General features: G+C 38.1%; 2 protein-coding genes across 2 annotated transcripts in view; one reads left to right on the top strand and one right to left on the bottom strand.

Annotated features, from left to right (window-relative positions):
• Positions 1-4,611: 4,611 nt before the first annotated feature.
• Positions 4,612-7,521, top strand: LOC125238608. Its single transcript, XM_048145964.1, has 2 exons — positions 4,612-4,783; positions 5,406-7,521. Exons 1-2 carry the CDS (start codon positions 4,703-4,705, stop codon positions 7,167-7,169), a joined length of 1,845 nt encoding a protein of 614 aa, XP_048001921.1. The 5' UTR covers positions 4,612-4,702; the 3' UTR covers positions 7,170-7,521.
• Positions 7,522-7,669: 148 nt separating this feature from the next.
• Positions 7,670-22,765, bottom strand: part of LOC125238609 (T-complex protein 1 subunit epsilon) — a 38,268-nt gene continuing 23,172 nt past the window's right edge. Inside the window, exons 7-10 of the mRNA XM_048145965.1 lie at positions 14,986-15,140; positions 9,988-10,142; positions 9,558-9,649; positions 7,670-8,771 (exon numbers count right to left, since the gene is read on the bottom strand). Of these exons, the coding sequence (XP_048001922.1) occupies positions 8,635-8,771; positions 9,558-9,649; positions 9,988-10,142; positions 14,986-15,140 (539 nt within the window). The 3' untranslated portion in view covers positions 7,670-8,634. The remainder of the gene's footprint in view (positions 8,772-9,557; positions 9,650-9,987; positions 10,143-14,985; positions 15,141-22,765) is intronic.

Here is a 22,765-nt window from a genome sequence, read left to right as displayed (position 1 = left end):
ACTTACGTCCAGAACAGTGACATTTGGTGCAGTGGAACTGCTGATGAAGAGTGAGCCGCCCCTGGTTAGAGTTCCGTTCTGATAATCATTCTCATCTGTAAGTACTTCAGAATCATCCAGATTTCAAAATTAGTTCAGAAATGACGGAGATATCGAATAACAAACATTAAAAAATATACAGACGAATTGATAACATAATCCAACATTTGAAAATATTTATCACCAGAACCCCAAAGGAAGGCGGTTTTTTTTTTTCTTAAAAATTATTTCTTTATAACTTATCTAATTATCATAAATTCGGTATAAGTATAACATTAGCATGGCAAAGGGTGGGTACCAAACTCGGCATGTGCTGAACAGGTGTCCAGCGCTGATTTTCAGTTTGGCCCCTTTGTGGCGAATTGGCGATCTGTCATTGGATTAAAATACAATTAACTAGTGACTATTCCTATACATATATTATAAATTATCTTATAGCATTGAGGTCCATTTAGGAATATGGAATGCCTATAGGACTTAAGTTAGGTAGATATATTTGTAAAATATAGTCAGTTAACAGTGTTATTATTTTTTACTTTAATGGAAAGTGAAAAGTTGCTGTTATAAAAACGTTACGCGAAGATAGAAATAAATATGATTCATTAATATAATTGTTTGATTTATTTATTATTATTATTATTATTTATATAATTCAGGCAGGCAGTTGAAAAAACAACTGATATGGCCTGTATCCTGGTATCTTTTTCTAGGTTTATCTCATATTATTATGTTTGTCTAATTTGTTCTTAAAACTGTTGATGTTGGGTGCTGAGACTACTTCCTCTGGTAGCTTGTTCCAAGGCGTGACTACTCTGTTAGCAAAGAAGTGTCTATGTGGGTTGTTGTTTGACATGCAGAGTTTCTGTAGTTTTAAGTGGTGCCCTCTCAGTCGGGTATTGGTGTCTCTTTTGAGTACAGATTTGAAGTCTTCGAGGTCATAGTGTCCATTCAGGATTTTATACACTTCAATAAGATCACCTCTATCTCTTCTTTCCTTGAGTGTAGTCAACTTCAGTGCTTCCAGTCTACTTTCGTATGGTAGTCTCTTGATCTGCCTTGGTATTTTAGTGAAGCTACGCTGCACCTTTTCCAGTAGGTCAATATCTTTCACAAAGTAAGGGTTCCAAATTTGAAAGGCATATTCCAGTATTGGCCTAACATATGTTTTGTAGATCTTGAGCATCATGTCAGGTGTAAGAATCCCAAACGCTTTTCTGATGAGGTAAATAAAGCTCTTAACTTTCTTTGTTATTGTTATTATGTGAGTTTCCCATTTTAGGTTTGAAGCGATAACAATTCCTAAGTCAGTTTGTTCTTCAACTGCCCGTAGATTCACGTCGTTAAGCTTGTATACTAAATGTGGATTTTGGGTTCCTATATGTAGTATTGTACATTTATTGGCATTCAAGTTTATAAGCCATTCCTTCGACCAATTCGCAATTTTATTTAGATCACTTTGCAGTTTATCATAATCTGTCAGGGGGTTCGCAAATATTTTTGTGTCATCTGCAAATATGCTAACCTTGCAGTGCAGGCAGTGAGGAAGGTCAAATGTGTAGATAATGTATAAAACTGGGCCCAAGACTGAGCCTTGTGGAACGCCACTGTGAATATCTCGTTGGCCAGATAAAGTTTCTCCCACTCTTACGCAAAAGGTTCTTTGACGTAGAAAGGCCTCAATCCATTGAAGTAGTTTGCCTCGTATTCCTATGAATTCTAGTTTCCGGAGAAGTCTACTAGTTGGGACCTTGTCGAAAGCTTTTTCGTAGTCAAGATATACAACGTCTACAGGATTTCTTTTGTTGAAGCTGTCCGTCCAAGAAGCAAGGCATGAGAGCAGGTTTGATACTGTGGAACGGTGGGGACAAAAACCATGTTGTTGGTCGCTAATTATTTTGTGCTTCCCTAAGAATGTTCGTAGGTGATAGACAACCAGTTTCTCCATTATTTTGCATACCACACTTGTCAAACTTATGGGTCTGTAATTTGCCGGTTCGAGTTTGTTTCCTTTTTTGAAGATGGGCGTCACCGAGGCTGTCTTCCACATAGTTGGTAATATTCCTGTATCATATGAGGTCTGCATTATTACTGATAAGGTTTCATTCAGGTTACAGTTTTTGAGAACAGTAACGGGAATTTCGTCTGGTCCTGGTGCAGAGTCGGATTTTAGTTCTTTAATGACTTGTTGGATTGTATGGCTAGAAAAAGTTAATTCACCAATAGTTTCCTCGACTTTAAGAGACAAGTCCAGATTGGGCATTTGGCCTGGTGGTTCCTTTTGGAACACTCCAGCAAATTGGTCAGCGAAGGCTTCAGCGATTTGGTGAGAATCTGTGACAGTTTGTCCCTGTTTGTTTTGCAGTGCCGTTGGTGTACTAACCTTTGAGGTTATCTGTTGTCTTATGTAGGAATAGAATCGTTTGGGTCCAACTTGTAGCAGATTTTTTTCATAATTGATTCGTGAGGCTTGTCTATGATTAACTAGTGTGTTGTTTATTTTTCTGTATTTCCTGTAGTGTTCGTCTAGGCCAGTTAATAGGTATCTATTCCACATTTCTTTTTTTTGTGCAATAAGTTTCTTAGTTTCTTTAGATATCCAGGGTTTGTTCTTTGCACAAATGTTTATTTTTGTTTTAGGTACATACAAATTTCTTGAATTATAGAATTCAGCAAGAAGAGCTTTAAATTGTTCATCCGGGTTTGTCATATTCTTAATTGTTTCATGTGTTGTCTGTAACTTTTCATTAATTTTCTCATAATTGGCTTTGTTATAGTTCCACCTTGACACTGTTATATCTTGGTTTTTTGCTTCGATCTGGATTGTTGCCACTAGGCTTTCATGGTCGCTTTTACCTATTGGTGCTTCATGACTAATTTGTGCAACAAGAGCCTCATCGTTGGTCATGACCAAGTCCAGGTAAGAAGGTAGGTTGCCTGTACGATATCGGGTGGGTTTGTTAATCAGTTGGGTAAGGTTGCTACTATTGTACCATTGGACAAAGTTGTCTTCCTGCGACGATAAGTATTCACAATCTTGTAGAGGCCATTTGACACCACGATAGTTAAAATCACCCATAATTAATGTTGTATGCGTTTCAGAGGCAAGTTTAATTTTTTCTAAAACTATATTATCTTGATCTATTGTCGAGTCGTGACCTCTATATACACCGCACAGTAAGAATTTTTTGATCCAAATTGAATGTCCAGCCACAAGCACTCCGAGGCCTCATGTTTCATATTGTAAGTTGTATCAAGTCTAGCTTTTAAAATGTTACAGCTGTTGGCTACATATAGTGCAACTCCACCACTCCTTTTGACAGTCCGATCATCTCTATACACATCATATCCTGGTATTCTTATCATTGAGTCGGGTATTGTTGGTTTTAGCCATGTTTCTGTAAGTACAATCAGTGTTGGCCTTACGTTGTTTACTCTAGCAATGAATAGGTCTAATTTATTATTAATGGATTGAATGTTTGTATAAAAAATGGTAATAGTATAAAGTGTTGGTGACAATTTCCTTATAAAACGTGTGCTATTGGTCGTTGTAGTAATTGCATTTTTCGGGTTATCAGTTACAGAGCTTAGCTGTTTTTTGGAGTGATTTTTACAATCGCTGGTTGACCTCGCACATACTTGATGGTAATATCATCTTCTCCATTCGCTACGCGTTTACTAAGCTCTTCACGAAGATATTTAAGATACTCCCTTTGCATTGGGGTCAGGTCGCCGGTGATGGACTTAGGATTCTCCAGTTTCGATTTTTTACGCAGTACTGCCTGCGCGTCTCTCTTACTATTGAGGACTACGTCTCTTTCCTCTGTACTATGGAGATTATTACCTCTATTCTCTCTGCTCTGTACTGTAGGTACCTACTTACCTACAGCACTGCACTGTTACTTTACCACCAGTGTGCCTGTCTATGGGTGACTATTTTAGGCTGATCCATGTAAACTACAAGTAGTAATTAAAATTTTGTATGGAACGAAAAAGTTCTGTTTTAAGTTTGCCGCTTTTTCTAGTAACTCAAAGTTCTTGAGAGACTATAGTAACAGGTGGTGGTATGTATATTAACCGCCTGGCGCCTACCAGCGTTGGATTGAGCCTATTTAAGGAACTTCATCATGGTTACATGTTCACTTCGGTGACAAGCTCTTTTATAGATTTAAAATAAGCTAACCACAAAATTTTTTTTTTTTTAAAACCCCCAACCACGACGTAGTGGACCGATTTTCATGAAACATGGCTAAGAACACTCCCGACTTACTCAGCTCTCAGACAAAAAAAGTAAATCCAAATCGGTTCTATGGGTTCATCCGTTCGGGAGCTACGATGCCACAGACAGACACGTCAAACTTATAACACCCCTTCGTTTTTGCGTCGGGGGTTAAAAAGGGCGGGGACTGGTGAATCCTATTTTTCTTGATTTGGCGCTTTTTTTAATCAAAGATTTGGTTGACCGTCTATTATAAGATTTTAATTGTTAACGTTTTCATCCTGATCGTTTTGTTTTATATCTCAAACAATCTTAATATTTTTTCTGTCAATGTCACCTATGTCGTGCCATATATATCAGAGAAGTTGCCAAAGTTTGTTTCGTTTAATATTCTACTAAAAATCGCAATTTGGTGTATTTTGCAACAAAAGTAATATCTAGGGAGGTATGTCCCGAGTACCTGAATCTTTCCCGAGCGGAACCCTCCTTCCGGAGTTACAAAATCAGGCAAAACTCGGTCATTATGGGGTATGTTTATATTCTTTTTATTCAAATAATTGTAATTTTAAGGATAATAATCAGAGTAAAATCCCTCCTGGGCCCGACTTATCTTTTAGAGAAACCTCATTAACTCAAAGGTTATAAAGTTTCCCTTAAGATTTGCGCTGTTGTGGTTCAACTTTAGTGGTTCTTGTATTAAATTCAATATGAAAAGCATGTCAACCTTTTAATAATACACAAATATGTACAACTAGCAAAAGCCCGCAGCTTCGCTCGCGTTAGAAAGGGACAAAAAGTAGCCTATGTTACTCTCCATCCCTTCAAATATCTCCACTTAAAATTAAATTTTGCCGTGAAAGATGGACAAAGAAACAGACACACACACACTTTCCCATTTATAATATTAGTATGGATTTTCGACTAGAAAATGAATCAAATAATTTTTTTTCCGGGTTTGTCCACCGGTGAACTTTGCTTTTTTCTTTCTTGTATTTTTTTTATACCTACCACATGTTTGCAAAAACAGACAGCTCCTCTGATACTTTAGCCTAGAGACGCTCGCTCCAGAGCTGTTACTTGCCGTCGATATTGGAATAGATATACACTTGACAATATATTCAATTAAATTAAATGTTGTGTTTGTTCACAGCACTCTTCATACAAGCCAGCTAACCATTCATGGACACAAGCAAACGGTTTAGGGCTGAAAACTGGATCCAATACTACAGCATTGACACAAAGTCAAAAGTATCCAAGGCAAGATTGGTCTATGCCTATGATATCTTCAACTCCCACTGTTTCTCATCCTAAACAAGGAAATGACACAAAAAATGGGGCCAATAGTACTGAGGCATGGAAGCGTAATAATACTAACCTATTACAGAATCAAAATCGGTCTACAGCACACCCAACGCTTACAACACCTCATCATATACAGGCAAATGTTTCTTCAACATCAGTACCAAGTTCTACTAAATCTACCAATCAATCAATCACAGAACGTGAAGTAAAATGTATATCAAATAGTACTACAAATAACTACACTAAGACAAAAAGTAATAAAATACCATTTGCAATGTTCCCTGCAAAGATACAGACCAATGGACTACTATCACAGAATGCAAAAAGAAAATTCAACAAGCTTGTAACTCATGGCGTCTCCAAAACGAAAGCCAAAAAATTATGTTCACTGTCTTGGCCTGAAATAGTAAAACAATATCCCTCAATGATTGACTTGGTCCCCCCCAAAAAGAAGAAAAATTTAGCACTGTACCTTTTGCCTAAGCCAATAGTTACTACCAATAGTCAGGGATCTGCAACCACAAATACCAGTGGACAGCAGAATCTTAACCCCCAAAGTACACTGTTACGCGTCGGAATTCAAAACAAGGAACACATGAAACCAGACCAAATGAAACTGGTACACCGTCATCTTCTCTTAGCTATAACTAAGCAGTTCACGAACGGTGGCGGGCCAGAGTTCCTCAGCTTTACACATAAGGAAGGCTGGATCCAAGTTACTTGTGTTGACCAGCGCAGTAAAAATTGGCTTGAGGGAGAAGTGAAATATGTAGAGCCTTGGCCCGGAGCACAACTTTCTATCGTACCAGAAGAGCAATTACCTAATCCACCTCGGGTTGTCGCTAGGATCCCAGAATCAGAAGCATCCTCAGTCCAAGAGGCTTTAGATCTCCTCAAAGCACAGAACAAAGGTCTCAACACTGGCCACTGGCAGGTGCTTCACGAGAGAGTAGATAAGGATAAAAGCAGGATAGTAACCTTCCTAATTGATGATAAGTCACTTGACATCCTGAATGCCCAGAATCTTGAAGCCGCTCTTGGCTTTAAGATGGTAACTTTTAGAGTCAAGGCAGGCGGATCACATCTTCTACCAGCCACAAGTGGTGTAGTAGACCTATCTGTAGCAGATCAAGATGGATTGACCCTGAATAATGGAACATACAATCAGGGTGAAACATCTGGTGGCAATAGATCAGGAGCAACTTCTCAAGAAGATAGTCCAGATGCAGAATTGAGTGATATGTCTGTAAGCCCTGATGATGATGAAGAGGGTGGATATAGCTCTTGGATTATCCAAGAACCTGAAAGCTTTCAAGCAGGCATTCCACCTGGTCTAAACTTTATAAATTCAGAACCTCAATCTACCGTTACTTATGCAGAAAAATTAATCCAAGACGCTAGTGTAAATATAGGAGCTGATCGAGACAATCCTCAGATGCCAGGAGTCGCTAAAGAGTTACATAAAAGTTACACAGTGAGTGTTAATAGAAGTAGAACAGATAGAGAAAGAGATAGACATGAACCGTATAGATTATCGTCTGATAGAAGCTACAGCAAGCACCAAAGGTATCATGGAGAGAGTAGAGTCTTTAGTGGCTGGAGAAATACCTAGAGAATATCCAAGATGGAGAAATGAGTATTAGGACAAACGAGTAATTGGTCTTGAATATCTGCTGTGGTGGCAGACATATTTCTTCTCTTGGAGAGCTTCAGAAATCCTAAAGATTGTGCATCTTCAATATACGCTCTGCTATTTAACAAGTATATTTACACAAGTTGCTAATTTAGTGAGGATTTAAATCCGGAGTTCTGGACAATTCCTGATACTGTGTATCAGAAGGAGACTACAGTGGAAATCACTAAAGTTATGAAATTACCCTTATACCGATTCCGTATGATTTTAAAGTCGGATCGCTGCATTTCAACCTGCCAGGGGTAAATTCATAACTTTAAAATATGACGTTTTTAATCGAAAGATACTAAATTGTCGGTTGTCGATAAGATCGATTTCATATTGAAGCTATTATGAAAATACCCTCAAACAATAAGTACCCTTTTGATTAAAAATGGCATAAATTTTGATATCTTGGCGTCGACTTCAATAAAAGATGGTTTAATATTTAATTATTTTTATTAGTGCAATAAGGCTTGAGATACGCACGTACCCCGTTCAATAAAATGCATTAATAACTTAAACTAGCATAATGAACTCGAATAACCTAAAATACGAATTAGTGAATTGAGACATGTTTGGTAAGTGTCATGAAACACCAAATACTTGTTGTATAATGAGGCATTATAACACTGCTAGAACATATATTTACCCCGAGAAAAACTTTCAAAATCTTCACGTTATAAAACAACGGTAAAATGGAGTGTAATGTCCATTATACAACTCTAAAAACATGAAAATTTAAAACAATTGACCAGCAAATATATATGTATTACCAATATAAAAATATTAATACAGAAAGGCAACATTACAAGATGAATCTAGCGTTCTGAATGGTTCTAAATTGTAAACTCGCTAACAGTTCTGAGGATCGTACAAAATATAACGATTTTTACGCAACGCTGCGAGTATTTAAACATTGAATATAAATCATGACTACATAGAACCATGGAAGAAACCAGTTAGTAGCAATTATATCCCACATAGTTTTACTTCTGAACTGATCCCACAGTTGTATTGAGCACCAATAAATATTTTACTTGTAAAATGTATCAGAATAAAAGTTATATAACGACCAAAACCACTCTGAGAGGAGTGTTACACGGTTTAAAATCAAGACGAGATGGTGACTCATCAACAAAGCTCTTGTAATACTAGTAGCTTTTAATTCGTTCAGAAGTGGGATCTGAATAAGATCCTATTGATTCAGAAGTGGGATAGGCCTGTACTTCTATTGGTGCAGAAGTGGGATTCGCTTCTAATCTTCTGTGATCAGAAGTGGGATCAACTTGTAATCCTATTAATTCAGAAGTGGGATCATCTTTCCTAGCGGGTCAGAAGTGGGATCGGCTTGTAATCCTAGTGGAGTACCACTAGGTTCCAACCAGTAGGTTCAGAAGTGGGATTACTGGATGGAGTCAGCCGGGGACCTGACGTCGTCGATCTTGAGGATCATCTTGACGAGCTGCGTGGCGAGCGCGATCTGCTGCTTCTTCGAGTGGAGGGACTCGATCACGTTCATTGCCTTCATGTCGTTTGAACCTGAAATGTTCAGGATTAGAATATTATAAAATTAAATAGATGGGTTAAATTGTGGCGTAGGCGAGAGGCTGGCAACCTGTCACTGCAATGTCACAATTTCGTTTTCTGTCAACCCCTTATTTGCCAAGAGTGGCACTGAAACTTGAGTAGTTTCATGTGCTCTGCCTACCCCTTCATGGGATACAGGCGTGATTGTATGTATGTATGTAAATAAATGGGAGTGTAATTTCGTGAGAAAACTGAACTTATCCTTAAAAAGCATTACTTATATCTGAGTTAGTTTTTCAGACGGTAGAAATTGATGGAAGACTGTATTTGCCATTTGATCATACAGAGTAGAAAATAGAGTTGGTATTTCTTTGTTTAAAGATGAGAACAAAATAAATTGAACTCTTTTTATCATTAGAGTATCACTAATGAAAAATAAGACAGGGGTCTAGCCAAAATGACAATCGTTTTGACAAATAATCTCCCATATTGGCTAGTGAGAGTGATAGCTCATAGCACTTAGATTCTGTCATCTTGGTTATGCTTACTAAAATTATAAATGGGAAAGCGTGTGTGCTGTTTGTCCGTTTTTCACGGCAAAACGGAGCGACGATATGACGTAATTTTTTAAGTGAAGATATTTGAAGGGATGGAGAGTGACATAGGCTACTTTTTGTCTCGTTCTAACCCCCCACTTCCCTACAATGGGGGGTGTACGTCTGTATGGAGTATTCCGCAATTTTCGAATTTAACGCGCGCGAAGCCGCGGGCAAAAGCTAGTATACATATAATACATACCCTTGCCCATGCAGTCGATGCCGAGGTTGGCGTTCTTGTCGGCCACCTGTCGCGCCTTCACTTCAGACAGCGCGTCGATCGGAGACAGGCCGCTGTGGACAAATATACATCATTATTATCCAATAACTTTGCCTTAATCTATGAGTACTGGTCTAGAGAGATACTCTCGGCGGCGAGAGCGACGATCAGGGAGCGTATCTCGGTAGACGAGTGTACGGCACGAGATCTCGGTGTATTAGACGAGATCTCGGTAGGAGACACGAGATCTCGGTTGGCGAAGCGAGATCTCGGTAAACGATACAATATCTCGGTATATGACACGAGATATCGGTAAGCGACACGAGATCTCGGTTGGCGAAACTAGATCTCTACAGGAAACACGAGATATCGATATACGGCTCGAGATCTCGGTAGATGTATAATGTCTCACCTGTTCTCAGCCAGTGCGAGGGGGATGGCTTCCAACGCGTCAGCGAAGCCGCGGTACGAGTACTGGTCTAGAGAGGAGATGCTCTCGGCGGCGCGAGCGACGGCCAGCGAGCACGAGATCTCGGCTGCGCCTCCGCCGTAGACCACACGGGAGTCCTGAAAATTAAAAGACGACTATTCATAAACTGAAATAGTACACCGCTGAGCGAACCCGGGTTGGCCGGATCATCAACTTTATTTATTAAAAAGACACACCAACAGTACATAAACAATTCAAACAATATCCTCTTGGCTGAGAAATAATCTTCTTACACTAAACACAGCTAAAACTTGTTACATATGCTTCTCTAAGTATAAAAGTTCTCAGCCAAGAGGTGATCTAAATGTAGTGATTCATAACTGCACAAATGTCCCTAACGATTGTACGAATACTTGCACACAGATTACTAAACTCGAATCAACAAAATACCTTGGTGTTATATTGGATCAGCGATTGTCTTGGCATCCACAAATTGATTATGTCAGTACTAGGATTAGAAAATTGATATGGATCTTCAAAAAACTGAGACATATTACTACCAAATCGCTCCTGTCACAACTATGTGGCTCTAGCACAGTCCGTTATGAATTACTGTATCTCAGTCTGGGGTGGTGCAAGTAAATGTAAATTCTTAGAAGTTGAACGGAGTCAAAGATGCCTACTAAAAGTCATGCACCAAAAACCATATCGCTACCCAACACAACAACTTTATGAAATCAGTGAACAGCTAACTATGAGAAAGTTATATGTTATAGCGGCTGTACTACGAGTCCACAAAAGTAAAAAAATTGATGTGACGGTGTTATCACGAAGACGTAAAAAAAGTGTTATCCCGCCAGTGTACTGTAAATCTAAATTTGGAAAAAGACAGTATCAGGCATTATCAGTACACCTATATAATATAATAAATGACAAAATTAATATTTACCTCTTAGCTTGGTATGACTGTAAAAAAACCGTAGTGAAGTGGATACAAAACATAACATATGATGAAACAGAAATGTTAATAGGGTGATGAGTAGAAAAAGACACGCGAACACACACACACTCACACACACACACACACACACACACACACACACACACACACACACACACACACACACACTCACATCTCAAATCTTTAACTGTGTACAAATAAATGTAGTTGAAAATTGAGGAAGAGCGGGGCTTCCTGTCACAGGTATTATAAATACTTACTAGGAAGTCTCAACCTGCGAGTGTTATGTTGTAAATTGGTTTATGAAATAAATGCTTTTTGATTTTTTTTTTGATTTTGAATATAATGTGACAATAGAGGACACCCCTAATATTTATGCACCGATAACAGTGCAGCGTGCAGCAACACTCAAACAGTTAGAGGCTTTTACACTACTACAGCTAGCTAAAATATATTACAAACTATAATTATCTTATACCTAGTAATTACAATTTAGCAATGCATGCAATAAAAAAAAACTACTTATTTACTTCAAGAACTATACTTTTCACGAGTATGCGGCATTTTAAACTTTGTATATAACCGCTAAATATATCTATTTCCAAGTTTTCTTGAAGAAACACATTATTCCAAGTTACTTGCATTCTATGGACCGGAAGTGACCTGCCTAGTTTATTAACTTATGCAACAAACGTCCTTACCACTCGACTACCCGATCGTCGCGACTAATTTTGACCAACTCTAATGGCACAGTTATAATAAAGAGTACTATCGTACAGTATGGCCACTCCCGCTCCCCGCTGAAAGTGCCGCCTACCCCCTCTCGGTTACCTCAGTTACCGCCTGTCAAAAACGCGACCAGTCGACCTGTCATATCTCACTCATAGAAGCATGGTGCGCGTTCACCTACACGAGTTTAGACTGTGTGTTAGGAACGCGCCACTTTGATTTGAACGCCAGTGTCCGAGGTGTGGTCAAAGTAAAGTATGTAATCACAGTGCATAGACTGCCATCTCTCGACACAAGCTTAAAACTTTTCAACCTCAGTTTTGACAATTTGGCCCATATTCTTATCGCCACTGTCCGAGATGTGCCAATGGCAAGCATGTGTGCTTGCAGAATGGAATTTGTTGTATTTTCCAAGGTCAAAAACTCAATTAGGAATTTAAGACAGTATACGATGTTACTGCACATATTGTACAAGTCGAGGCACATTTGTGATCGATGCGGCAGAAAATGCCGATCCGCCATTGGCTTGTACAGCCGTCATAACCGATGTAGGCTAGACTGCCTATTCAGAATACCTAGCTCTTATTTAGTCGCTGCAAGTGCTGCAACTATCATCTGGAAAGATGCTGTGGCCAATGATGATGATGATGTACAAGTCTATCCTCTACCTGTCCTAGTACTCCTAGTCTATCGGCTACCTGACGCCTCTTACAAATGGTCTCGTCGAAAGATCAGCACCAACTTCCGGGTCAGCATTGCGCTGAGGAGGGACCATTTTGTGGTAAACTTACCAATTCATTCAAATCTTGTAGTTTTAGTCATACCTGTTGTATTATAATTTAAGTTTTAAGTTTATCACGAATAAATATTGAGTAATTCGATTGATTTTACCTGTACTAAACTACGGACGATACATAGAGCGTCATGTACACTTTGCTTCTTCGACGATCATTATGTTGCCTCCCCTCATGGGTAACTGGCTGTTTCTACACTCTTAAACTATCATCTATCTGTCCTTGTCTATCCTCTAACTGTTTTAGTCTATCGTCTACCTGTCCCTGTCTATCATCTACCTGTCATATCTCTCACCTGCACTGGACTGCGGACGATGCATAGAGCGTCGTGTATGGAACGTTTCTTCTTTTCAACGATCATTCTGTTGCCTCCCCTCATGGGTAACTGGCTGTTTCTACACTCTTAAACTATCATCTACCTGTCCTTGTCTATCCTCTAACTGTTCTAGTCTATCGTCTACCTGTCCCTGTCTATCATCTACCTGTCATATCTCTCACCTGCACTGGACTGCGGACGATGCATAGAGCGTCGTGTATGGAACGTTTCTTCTTTTCAACGATCATTCTGTTGCCTCCCCTCATGGGTAACTGGCTGTTTCTACACTCTTAAACTATAATCTACCTGTCCTTGTCTATCCTCTAACTGATTTAGTCTATCGTCTACCTGTCCCTGTCTATCATCTACCTGTCATATCTCCATAGCTGGGCATTAACTCGTTAATCCGTTAATCGTTAATTAACGAAGTTAACATTTCGATTAACGGATTAACTTTTAAGTTAACTTGAAAAAATGTTAACGGACCCGTTAACTTCCGTTAAATTTCTCCGAGTCCGTTAATCGATAATCTAGTAGGGCACAGGCGCCATCTGCGCTGCGAAAAACACGTTCTGAACGCTACTATAAAAGCCCGAAGTACGGCAAATCATATCATAATCATAATCGACATCGGTCGATTGCTAAAAGTCCGAAATATTACCTAAAAAAGTATTATTCACGTGGATTTGCTTTTACTGACTTTTGATTCGGTGAATCCTAAGCTTTACCATGGCGACTGTTGTAGTGATAGGGCAGCAAATTCGAGCCTTATTTACGACCACATTCGCTTCCCTAGCCTCTACCGCCCAAAGTGCCACAACAGTCCCGTCACCGCCAGCATCTTTCCTGACACAGCTCTTGGCAGTAGCTCAGGCGATCACTGCCTTCCACGTGCAGCCTAGAGTTCAATAGGCTAGCTGTACTTCGGCCTTTTACAGAAATGTAATACGTTATAGTGGATACTGATGCAACTAAATATTTAAAGAAAAGTTCAATTTTTTCACGTGTTAACGGATTAACGATTAACTTTAACTTACGTTAAATTTGACGAAATGTATCGCTTTAACGATTAACGAAGTTAACTTTTTTAGTAACGGATTAGCGATTAACGAAGTTAACTATTTGATTAACGGTGCCCAGCTATGCATATCTCTCACCTGCACTGGACTGCGGACGATGCATAGAGCGTCGTGTATGGAACGTTTCTTCTTTTCAACGATCATTCTGTTGCCTCCCCTCATGGGTAACTGGCTGTTTCTACACTCTTAAACTATAATCTACCTGTCCTTGTCTATCCTCTAACTGATTTAGTCTATCGTCTACCTGTCCCTGTCTATCATCTACCTGTCATATCGCTCACCTGCACTAGACTGCGGACGATACATAGAGCGTCATGTACGGAACGTTTCGCCTCTTCAACGATCATTCTGTTGCCTCCCCTCATGAGGACGGTGACTGCTGTTTCTACACTCTTAAACTATCATCTATCTGTCCTTGTCCATCCTCTAACGGTTCTAGTCTATCGTCTACCCGTCCCTGTCTATCATCTACCTGTCATATCTCTCACCTGCACTAGACTGCGGACGATACATAGAGCGTCATGTACGGAACGTTTCGCCTCTTCAACGATCATTCTGTTGCCTCCCCTCATAAGGACAGTAACTGCTGTTACACTCTTAAACTATCATCTACCTGTCCTTGTCTATCCTCTAAGGTCTATCGTCTACCCGTCCCTGTCCATCATCTACCTGTCATATAGCTCACCTGCACTAGACTGCGGACGATGCATAGAGCGTCGTGTACGGAACGTTTAGCCTCTTCAACGATCATTCTGTTGCCTCCCCTCATGAGGACGGTGACTGCTGTTTCTACACTCTTAAATTATCATCTTTCTGTCCTAGTCTATCATTTACCTATCCTAGTCTATCCTCTACCTACAGCCCTGTCTATCATCTACCTGTTATATCTCTCACCTGCACTAGACTGCGGACGATGCATAGAGCGTCGTGTACGGAACGCTTCGCTTCTTCAACGATCATTCTGTTGCCTCCCCTCATGAGGACGGTGACTGCTGTTTCTACACTCTTAAACTATCATCTATCTGTCCTTGTCCATCCTCTAACGGTTCTAGTCTATCGTCTACCTGTCCCTGTCTATCATCTACCTGTCATATCTCTCACCTGCACTAGACTGCGGACGATGCATAGAGCGTCGTGTACGGAACGCTTCGCCTCTTCGACGATCATTCTGTTGCCTCCCCTCATGAGGAGGGTGACAGCGCGAGAGTTGCTGCACTCTTCGATCACTAGCATCTCCTCTTTGGATGTGCCGAAGGCTGAAAAGTAATAGTTATAATAATATATAGACGGTCAACCAAATCTTGGCACAAAAAAAATTTGAAAACGGCTCACCGGCTATAGGCTAGTTTCCTACTAGTCAAATCAGCTTCTTTTTAAGAACTGTCAAAACGATATGCTAATATGGAATTACTATGAACAAAGAGGATCAAGTATTATTACTAACTTAACTTTTTCAACCTCAGTTTTGACAATTTGGCCCATATTTCTTAGCTTGATATGTGTTATTACATGTTATCATACACTAGGAATTAAGATTAGTAAATTTTGATTTCCTCATTAAAGTCATATTGTTATTATTGAATAGTGTATCAAGTGCAAGTATTAAGTTAATAATTACAAATTCTCACTGCCTATACATATATTTTATTGGCTATATTGTCTCAAATTACAAATATGTCTTCAGAACAACCTACCAAGATGACTACAAGGAGGGACGTCCTGATTGCCAAAATGCAACAATTACAGAAGGAGCTCAAAACAGCCAACGAGCTGAACAAAAAGCTCCTTCAAGAACAAGAAGAGAGTGAACAGGAGATTGAGCGTGTTGTAAGAACAAACACAACACTAAAAAATCAACTCGCCAACCAAGACGTTGAGTATGAAGACTTGCAAGGGCAGCGCGATGAACTGCAGGCCATTGTCAACCGGTTCCAGCAATGCCAGGATATACACGAGCTGGCGTTACAACGCGTCCGGGACTTGCAACAGCAACTGGAGGAGTCGGAATCAAAACATATTTGCAAGTATTGCTCCGGCAACCCCGTGCCCGCTGACAATAATATGAGTATTTTTGCTGAATTAAATAGTTTTGATGTAGATTTAGTTCTTGATAGTACAGTGTCCTCTCCAATAATAGAAACTTTAGATATTAAAAATTCTGTGCAATTTGAGGACCACAGTGATGTTAGAGTTACATTGAAAGGTAACAATAAAATTAAAAAATACTTGAAATTGAACAGATTCATTAAGAGGGGGTAGAGCAGGGAGAATTTTCAGAATCTGTCAAATTACCCCATTACACACACAAACACCCTTCACTCACACTACCTCAATTTACTGTGAAAGGTCAGTGACCCTTAATTTTTTTCAAGAGTGTTATTTTGAGTTCGTAGTCAACTACTGACCTCCTTTGAGAAATTAAAACTGTAAAAAAGGTAGCATACAAGAAGACAGAGAAAAAATATGCGTCATCTAGCTTTCCTTCTCTGTCCATGTCTCATGTGACTTTAATTTACCTAAATATGTAGATAACGTTCCTTACTCAGTTGATTGTTTACCTAGGTATATTTCAAATTACTTTGCACTTCATTTTGCGTTACTTTTCTATACTTAGATTAAAAATCGTCAGCCTGCCTATCCCCGCAAACATTTTTCAAAGACGTGTGTGAAGGCCGATACCTCCAGGCAAACAATTATGGTCGCGTGCTAAATGATAAAACATCAGCCCTATCGCTTTATTTGTAAGTGCGATAGGGACGGCCCGATGTTTTATCATTTATCGCGCGACCATGATTGCCCTGCAGGTCTTCAGAGGCCTGAGCTGTGCATTACGTATATGCGGGTTGTATTTAAAGACTATCAGATATTTTCTTTATTCTTTTTGGTCGTTAGGTTTTTTACCATTTTGTTTATACAAAAATAAAGCATGTGTATAAAATAAAAACCTAATGAATAGAGTACAGCTAGCAGCAGTCAAGTCAGAGACCCAAAGGAAGACAGGGAATATCGACGCATATCTTATCATATCCAATACCGCCATCGCTATCTGCACCAGACTCTTGATCTTACCCAATTTCCTAGTCTCTTCTCTTAATTTCAGTTTCTTGAGTTGAAAATGTTGAAACTCATACTTAGCATTAAATAAAACGCAAATACATATAAAAATCAATATAATTTTAAATTATGGCTTAGGCCCTGTACCAGTTGCAGTCGCCACGTCTGTAAGGCCACTTGTAGTTTCTTTTAAATGGCTAAATACCTAGATGTTATGTCATAAACATCTGTGACGTGACTGAAAATTAAAAAACATCGCTCAGAGATAAGGTTCAAATTAGCATGGCAAAAAATACAACAGTGCAGTCAAAATACCATCAAAATACGAAAAAGCAAATATCAATGTCGCCGTATTTCAGGCAATAAGGGCTGTTTTCTCAAATATGAAAAAATCTCAAAAGCAGAACTTTATTAAGACTTTCTAGGAAAATTATTTTGAACTTGATAGGTAGAACAATTTATAAAAGTTTTACAGAAAAAAATTCTGAACTAAGTTTGTAACTATATGAAAAGCATTTTTTTATCTCAGATTGCATATTTTAGTATCGTAACGATTTTTCTTTCAAATAAAAAGAGAATTATTAGAAAAGGTTCACGGTGTCTGCCGTAAACTGGGGTTACATTGACCAATTTGGGAATTTAAACTTCTCTATTTTTACCCATTAAATGTAGAAATTAGCAAAGTATAAATTCCATAATTGGTCAATATAACGTAACAAAGAAAGAAAAAAATGGGACCATCAACTTTTTTAGTCTTTTCCTGCTAAAAATCTAGAAAGGTAACAAAATAATGTACGCAAAAAAAAAACGATGTTATCAAACTTAAACTGACATTGGGATTACTTTGATACCCTATGTATTTTTTTAATGGTAATCGAATGTAATCCCTTACAAAAGTATTTTATCTCAAGAAAAGATAAAAAACGGTTCGCAGAGTCAAATATTACAACTCTTTAACGCTATTTTGGGGTTACTTTGATTAAAAATAAAAATTACCATCTTCGAAAAACCAACTTTATTTGCAATTGTTTCAATATTTATCACAAGAAGAGATCAAATTATCAGTCTCAACAAGTACCGTGACATAATCAGACAATAATCAACTATGTGTCATTATGGTCAATGTTACCCCATGCAAGTGATCAAAGACACCCCACATAGTAAATAATTAGTAATAAATGCCTAGTTTGACTTTATGATACAACACTCAATACAATGGTATAGCTAAACACATGTCTGGCAAGCTAATATTCACTGTGAACCTTTTACTTTAATACCCACTACGTTAGTTTAGAAGTTATTTAAACATGAAAAATAGCAACAAACTATGCTTATATTTTGACACGTTATCCGCACTGCCCACGACCATACTTACTTGTTCACTGCGTCAGAGCACCATATAACTATAAAGGTTGGTTTAGGGTTATCATATGTCTAGATTTCGATAAATTTATTTTATTAATACATTACCGACTACTCATAACATATTAGTTCCTTATTTTTTGATAAAATAAATATAATATGCTCGTAACAGGTCAGGTTTTGTTCGTAATCCAAAAAAGTCAACCCTAGCACTTTTCCCTATTCACCCCCTTCCCGACCCTATTCACCCCAACGTTAGGGTGAGCGAAAATTACTAAATAAAACGACATATTTTCAAAGACAACCCGAAGTTCACACCGCTGGAAGATTTTTTGTGTAAAAAATGAGCATGGCACATATAAAAAAACTGCTATCGACGTTCAAAAGTCGGTTTTGGCCCTATTCACCACAAATTAAGTTAGTTCATACCCGTTCCGACCCCATGAACCCAAAATCTTCAGAAAACGATGTACTAAGTAGCCCAAAGTACAGCGCCATCTCTAGGTGAATTGGGTTACTAATTTATGCAAACTACTTAAGTCGCAATAGATGTCATTTCATTTAGTATTTTGGAGGTAACTAGTAAAGATAATTTAGTTTTACAATTGTGCGAAAATAGATTCTCATTTGGCCGGATTTTTTAACCGAATTCCAAAATTCAAAAAGTTATAAATGTATAGTTTTTTTTAAATATCACTCCTGGTCCAATTTAATATCCCACAAATATTAACGGCAAACTGATAATGACTTAAGTATTTTTGAAATAAATTTGTGACAAATGTGTGTAGTTTAGTAATTAGGCGCCGACTGATTGTGGGTAGGTTATATTTTAGCTCTCTGCTAATAAATCTTGTATGGAATGGAACGGACGTATTTTCTTTGGTGCCTCTTCATCAGCGCTGATCTTCAGCTGGGAGCATACCTTACAAAATTGAATGCCGAAAAAAAAGTTTATCAGCAAAAATTACTTACTTGAAAATAAAGTCATAACCGTTTTCATACTTATGCATTGAAATAGATATCACGCACGAAAGTAAGAACGACAAGGCCTCCTGGTGGCTGAGCCGGGAATCGAACCCGCCATCTCTCTCGCTATACCCTAATCCTCTAAGTGCCACTTGCACCAACGAATATGGAGGGTTAACCTGAGGGTTAACCCACCATTTTACATGGAATTTGACAGTTGACAGCCCACTAACCCTGAGTTAAGTGGTTGGTGCAAAAGGGCCTTAAAGATTCATATACGAGGTGGTCAAAATGTGCCTATCAGAGATAACATACACTAGAGAAATTTCGTCGGGTACCACACGGCGGGCGGGTGGCCTAGTGGTAATGACGTTAGCTGCGTAAGCTGAAGACCCGGGTTCGATTCCCGGCTCGGCCACCAGTGGGCCTTGTCGTTTTTTCTTTCGTGTATGATATCTATTTCAATACTTATGATTTAAAACAATAGTATAGTTTCATACTTATGATTTTTATTTTAAAGTAATCCGTTTATATTATAGCAACCATGGGTGATTTTTGTGGACTTAAGTAGAAACGTTGACTTGTGGTTGACAGAAGTGTGATTAACATTTCTAAATGTTAATTTATTGTATCTAGTCTAACTACGAAGCAATACATTGACGTATAAATTGCGTCCATATACAGAGAGGTCATTCATAAAAACATCACTTTAGGTAAGTTATATATCTTTTATACAATTTGACAACCATTGACTACACATCCCAATTCACCCCTCTTCCGACCCTAATCACCCCCTTCGTAAACCTATTCACCCCTTTTGCGACCCGTGTCCCCCCATTATTGATCCTATTCACCCCTCAGGCCGCGGATATTTGTTCATCCCGTAAAAGTTCCCCAACACAGTTGCATCGCTTTCTTCATGAAAACCATTATAAAAATGAAAATATGTCTTATGATTTTCTGTTAAACATAAACTTTAGAAGTGTAGGTATACACTACATTCAAAAGGATAATGAACAAATTTTTAGCAAAATTTCACACAAAAATGAAGTTAAAATGAGTAAAAAATCCAATAAATTTGAATGCCTACTTTGACAGACATTTTCATGTCTGTAAATATATTATTTACATAAATCATAAAATATATTATTTAAATATAATAGCATTATATACCCCGGGAACCCTATTCACTCCAAATTACGGTATTTATTAAATTGTCAATATGTAAAATGTCGAAAACTACGGAACGGAACCCTACACTGACCGTGGTCCGATGCGCTCTTGGCCGGTTTTTCTTCTTAATGATATGTAGAGATAATATAAAAATTCACCTCCCAATTTATAATAAGTTTTTTTGCAAAAAAATCATTTTTGGCACAGGCTTTACCTTAGCCGACTGTACCTTTCTTTCAAAAATCATCTATTGCTCTCCGAGATGTTTCTAAATACCCCTTACTCAATGGAGATACGACGTTTCATAACAGAGTTCCTCTGACCACCTTTCTGCTCCATCATCAGATCACCTCCATGATACCAGAATATTGCATTGTCACGTGATTTACATAAGTGTGCAAAATTTCAGCTCAATCGCAAATCGGAAAGCGGGTCAAATTTAGCTTCTACGTTTTGGCCCAAACTAAGATATACTAACAAGGCAAGTTGAATAAAAGCTTGTAAAAAGGCTTCTGATATCAGATTTGTAATAAGTTTACTTGTCATAGTTTAACAACAGATGAGACAGACATATGCACTGACAAAATACTTCACGTGTTTCGTGAGATGTCAAATCACCTCATACAATTTACCGCTCTAAGGCAACTAAGGTAGGGTTTGTTATTGCACTTTAATTACATATTAATGATTTCTAGCCCATAAGATATATATTTTCTTTAACAATGGATAGATATTTATGCGAGTGAGAGTGTAATTTAGATTTTTATTTATAAGGAATCAAATATTTTAAGCTACCCGATCAGATATTTCTGCGGATAAGGACACTCCCCACATCTGCCGTCTAGCAATCGTAGCGTCGGGCCAACTGTATGGCTAAGCCGCGCCGACGCGGCGTCTTTTTCCATAGAGTTGGCCCGACGCTACGCTCGCGAGACGCTAGAAAGAGAGACGATGTTTTTGCCGGTCACGGAGCATCACAAATTTTTGCCGGGAATATGTCGTCATATACTTATGGTCCCCTATAGAAAATTAGATATTTTTGCACGGCCGTTCATAGTCATATATGCTGGTGACTGTTCCATGAATATTTGGTCTAGTCTAGTTGAGTGGAGAAGTGCCATTCAAAACGAGCGTTAACTTTCTAAACAACAATATATTTAGGTACTTTATAATTATTATTGTTTTCAACTTACGGTTACGTGTTCGTGGTATGCACAGAGTAAATCTTTAATGAAATTGAGACATTTTTATATATATACAATTAAATTTGAACTAGAAGCCCTAAACCTATACCCGCTCGCATTCCCCTTTTTTCTATTCTAAGTAAGAATCAATTAATAAGTATCTGAATATATGTATGAATAAATTAAATTGTAATTGTTTACATACAACCTGTGAAGTTTGGTTGACAAAATTTGACGTAGGTGCTGTCATATATATTTTTAAAATGACGTACTGTTAATACCAGCGTAATGAAAATGTATTCCGATGAGTAAAAGAAAACATGAAACTTTTTTCAATTTAACCGAACTAGAATGAAATCATTTATACTCATTCGGTTGTGTTCGTTATTTTCTTTAATAATGTGATATATTTTTATTTATTTTTTATGCACAAGCCATGCATTTTTAAACTCTAAATGAGATTGGATCTCCACCTGACATTATTGATTTACCCTATTTATTTTGAGCACAGTTTTACACTGGTATGGTTTTTCGTGTACGTACACTATTTTCTGTCAAAATATTTGTCAAATTTAAACGTCAACGCGGAGCGACCGGCGACACGTCTGCCTCCGATGAGCCGCTCAGGGCGTCTAATCGAAAGGAGAATTCTGACAGCAATGGCGAATGTATGGAAATTTTACGATAGTTTAAATTTAAGGTAAAATTTCTTTGTTGCCTTTGAGAGGAAAAATATAAAAAACCTCAAAACCTGTAGTCCATTTATCTGGCTTTTAGAATCACTTAATGTTATAACTAAAGTATTGAATTTTTTTAACAAAGTTTACTAAACGGCGACATACGTTTTTCTCATTTTAGGTCAACTTTGTGTGGGTTTAGTTATTACACCGTTAATAATTGGAGATTGTGAATAGTCAAAAGTTGTAGACACACTCTTTAAGATAATAACTACATTTATTTTATTTCATTTAATTTAGAAATGTGAGCAGCATTTGTTAAACGCCGAATGCACTTTTCGAGGATTTCGTACGACCCCCTCTTAAGAAATCAAAGCTTTTGCTGAAACGTCATACTTCACTGTTTAAGACAGTGCAATCTAAATGTAAAAGTGTTTCCCTCAGCGAGGAACTTTTAAACTGTCA

The sequence above is a fragment of the Leguminivora glycinivorella genome, chromosome 24, assembly GCF_023078275.1.
Source record: "Leguminivora glycinivorella isolate SPB_JAAS2020 chromosome 24, LegGlyc_1.1, whole genome shotgun sequence".
NCBI classification, from domain to species: Eukaryota; Metazoa; Arthropoda; class Insecta; order Lepidoptera; family Tortricidae; genus Leguminivora; species Leguminivora glycinivorella.
The sequence above is the reverse complement of the archived record's forward strand: the minus strand, read 5'-3'. Positions and strand labels throughout refer to the sequence as shown.

Coding starts and splice junctions, on each gene's coding strand:
- LOC125238608 (XM_048145964.1), top strand. CDS start 4,703: ATGTCCCGAGTACCTGAATCTTTCCCGAGCGGAACCCTCCTTCCGGAG. Junction 4,784..5,405: donor CAAAACTCGGTCATTATGGG/GTATGTTTATAT, acceptor GTTTGTTCACAG/CACTCTTCATACAAGCCAGC.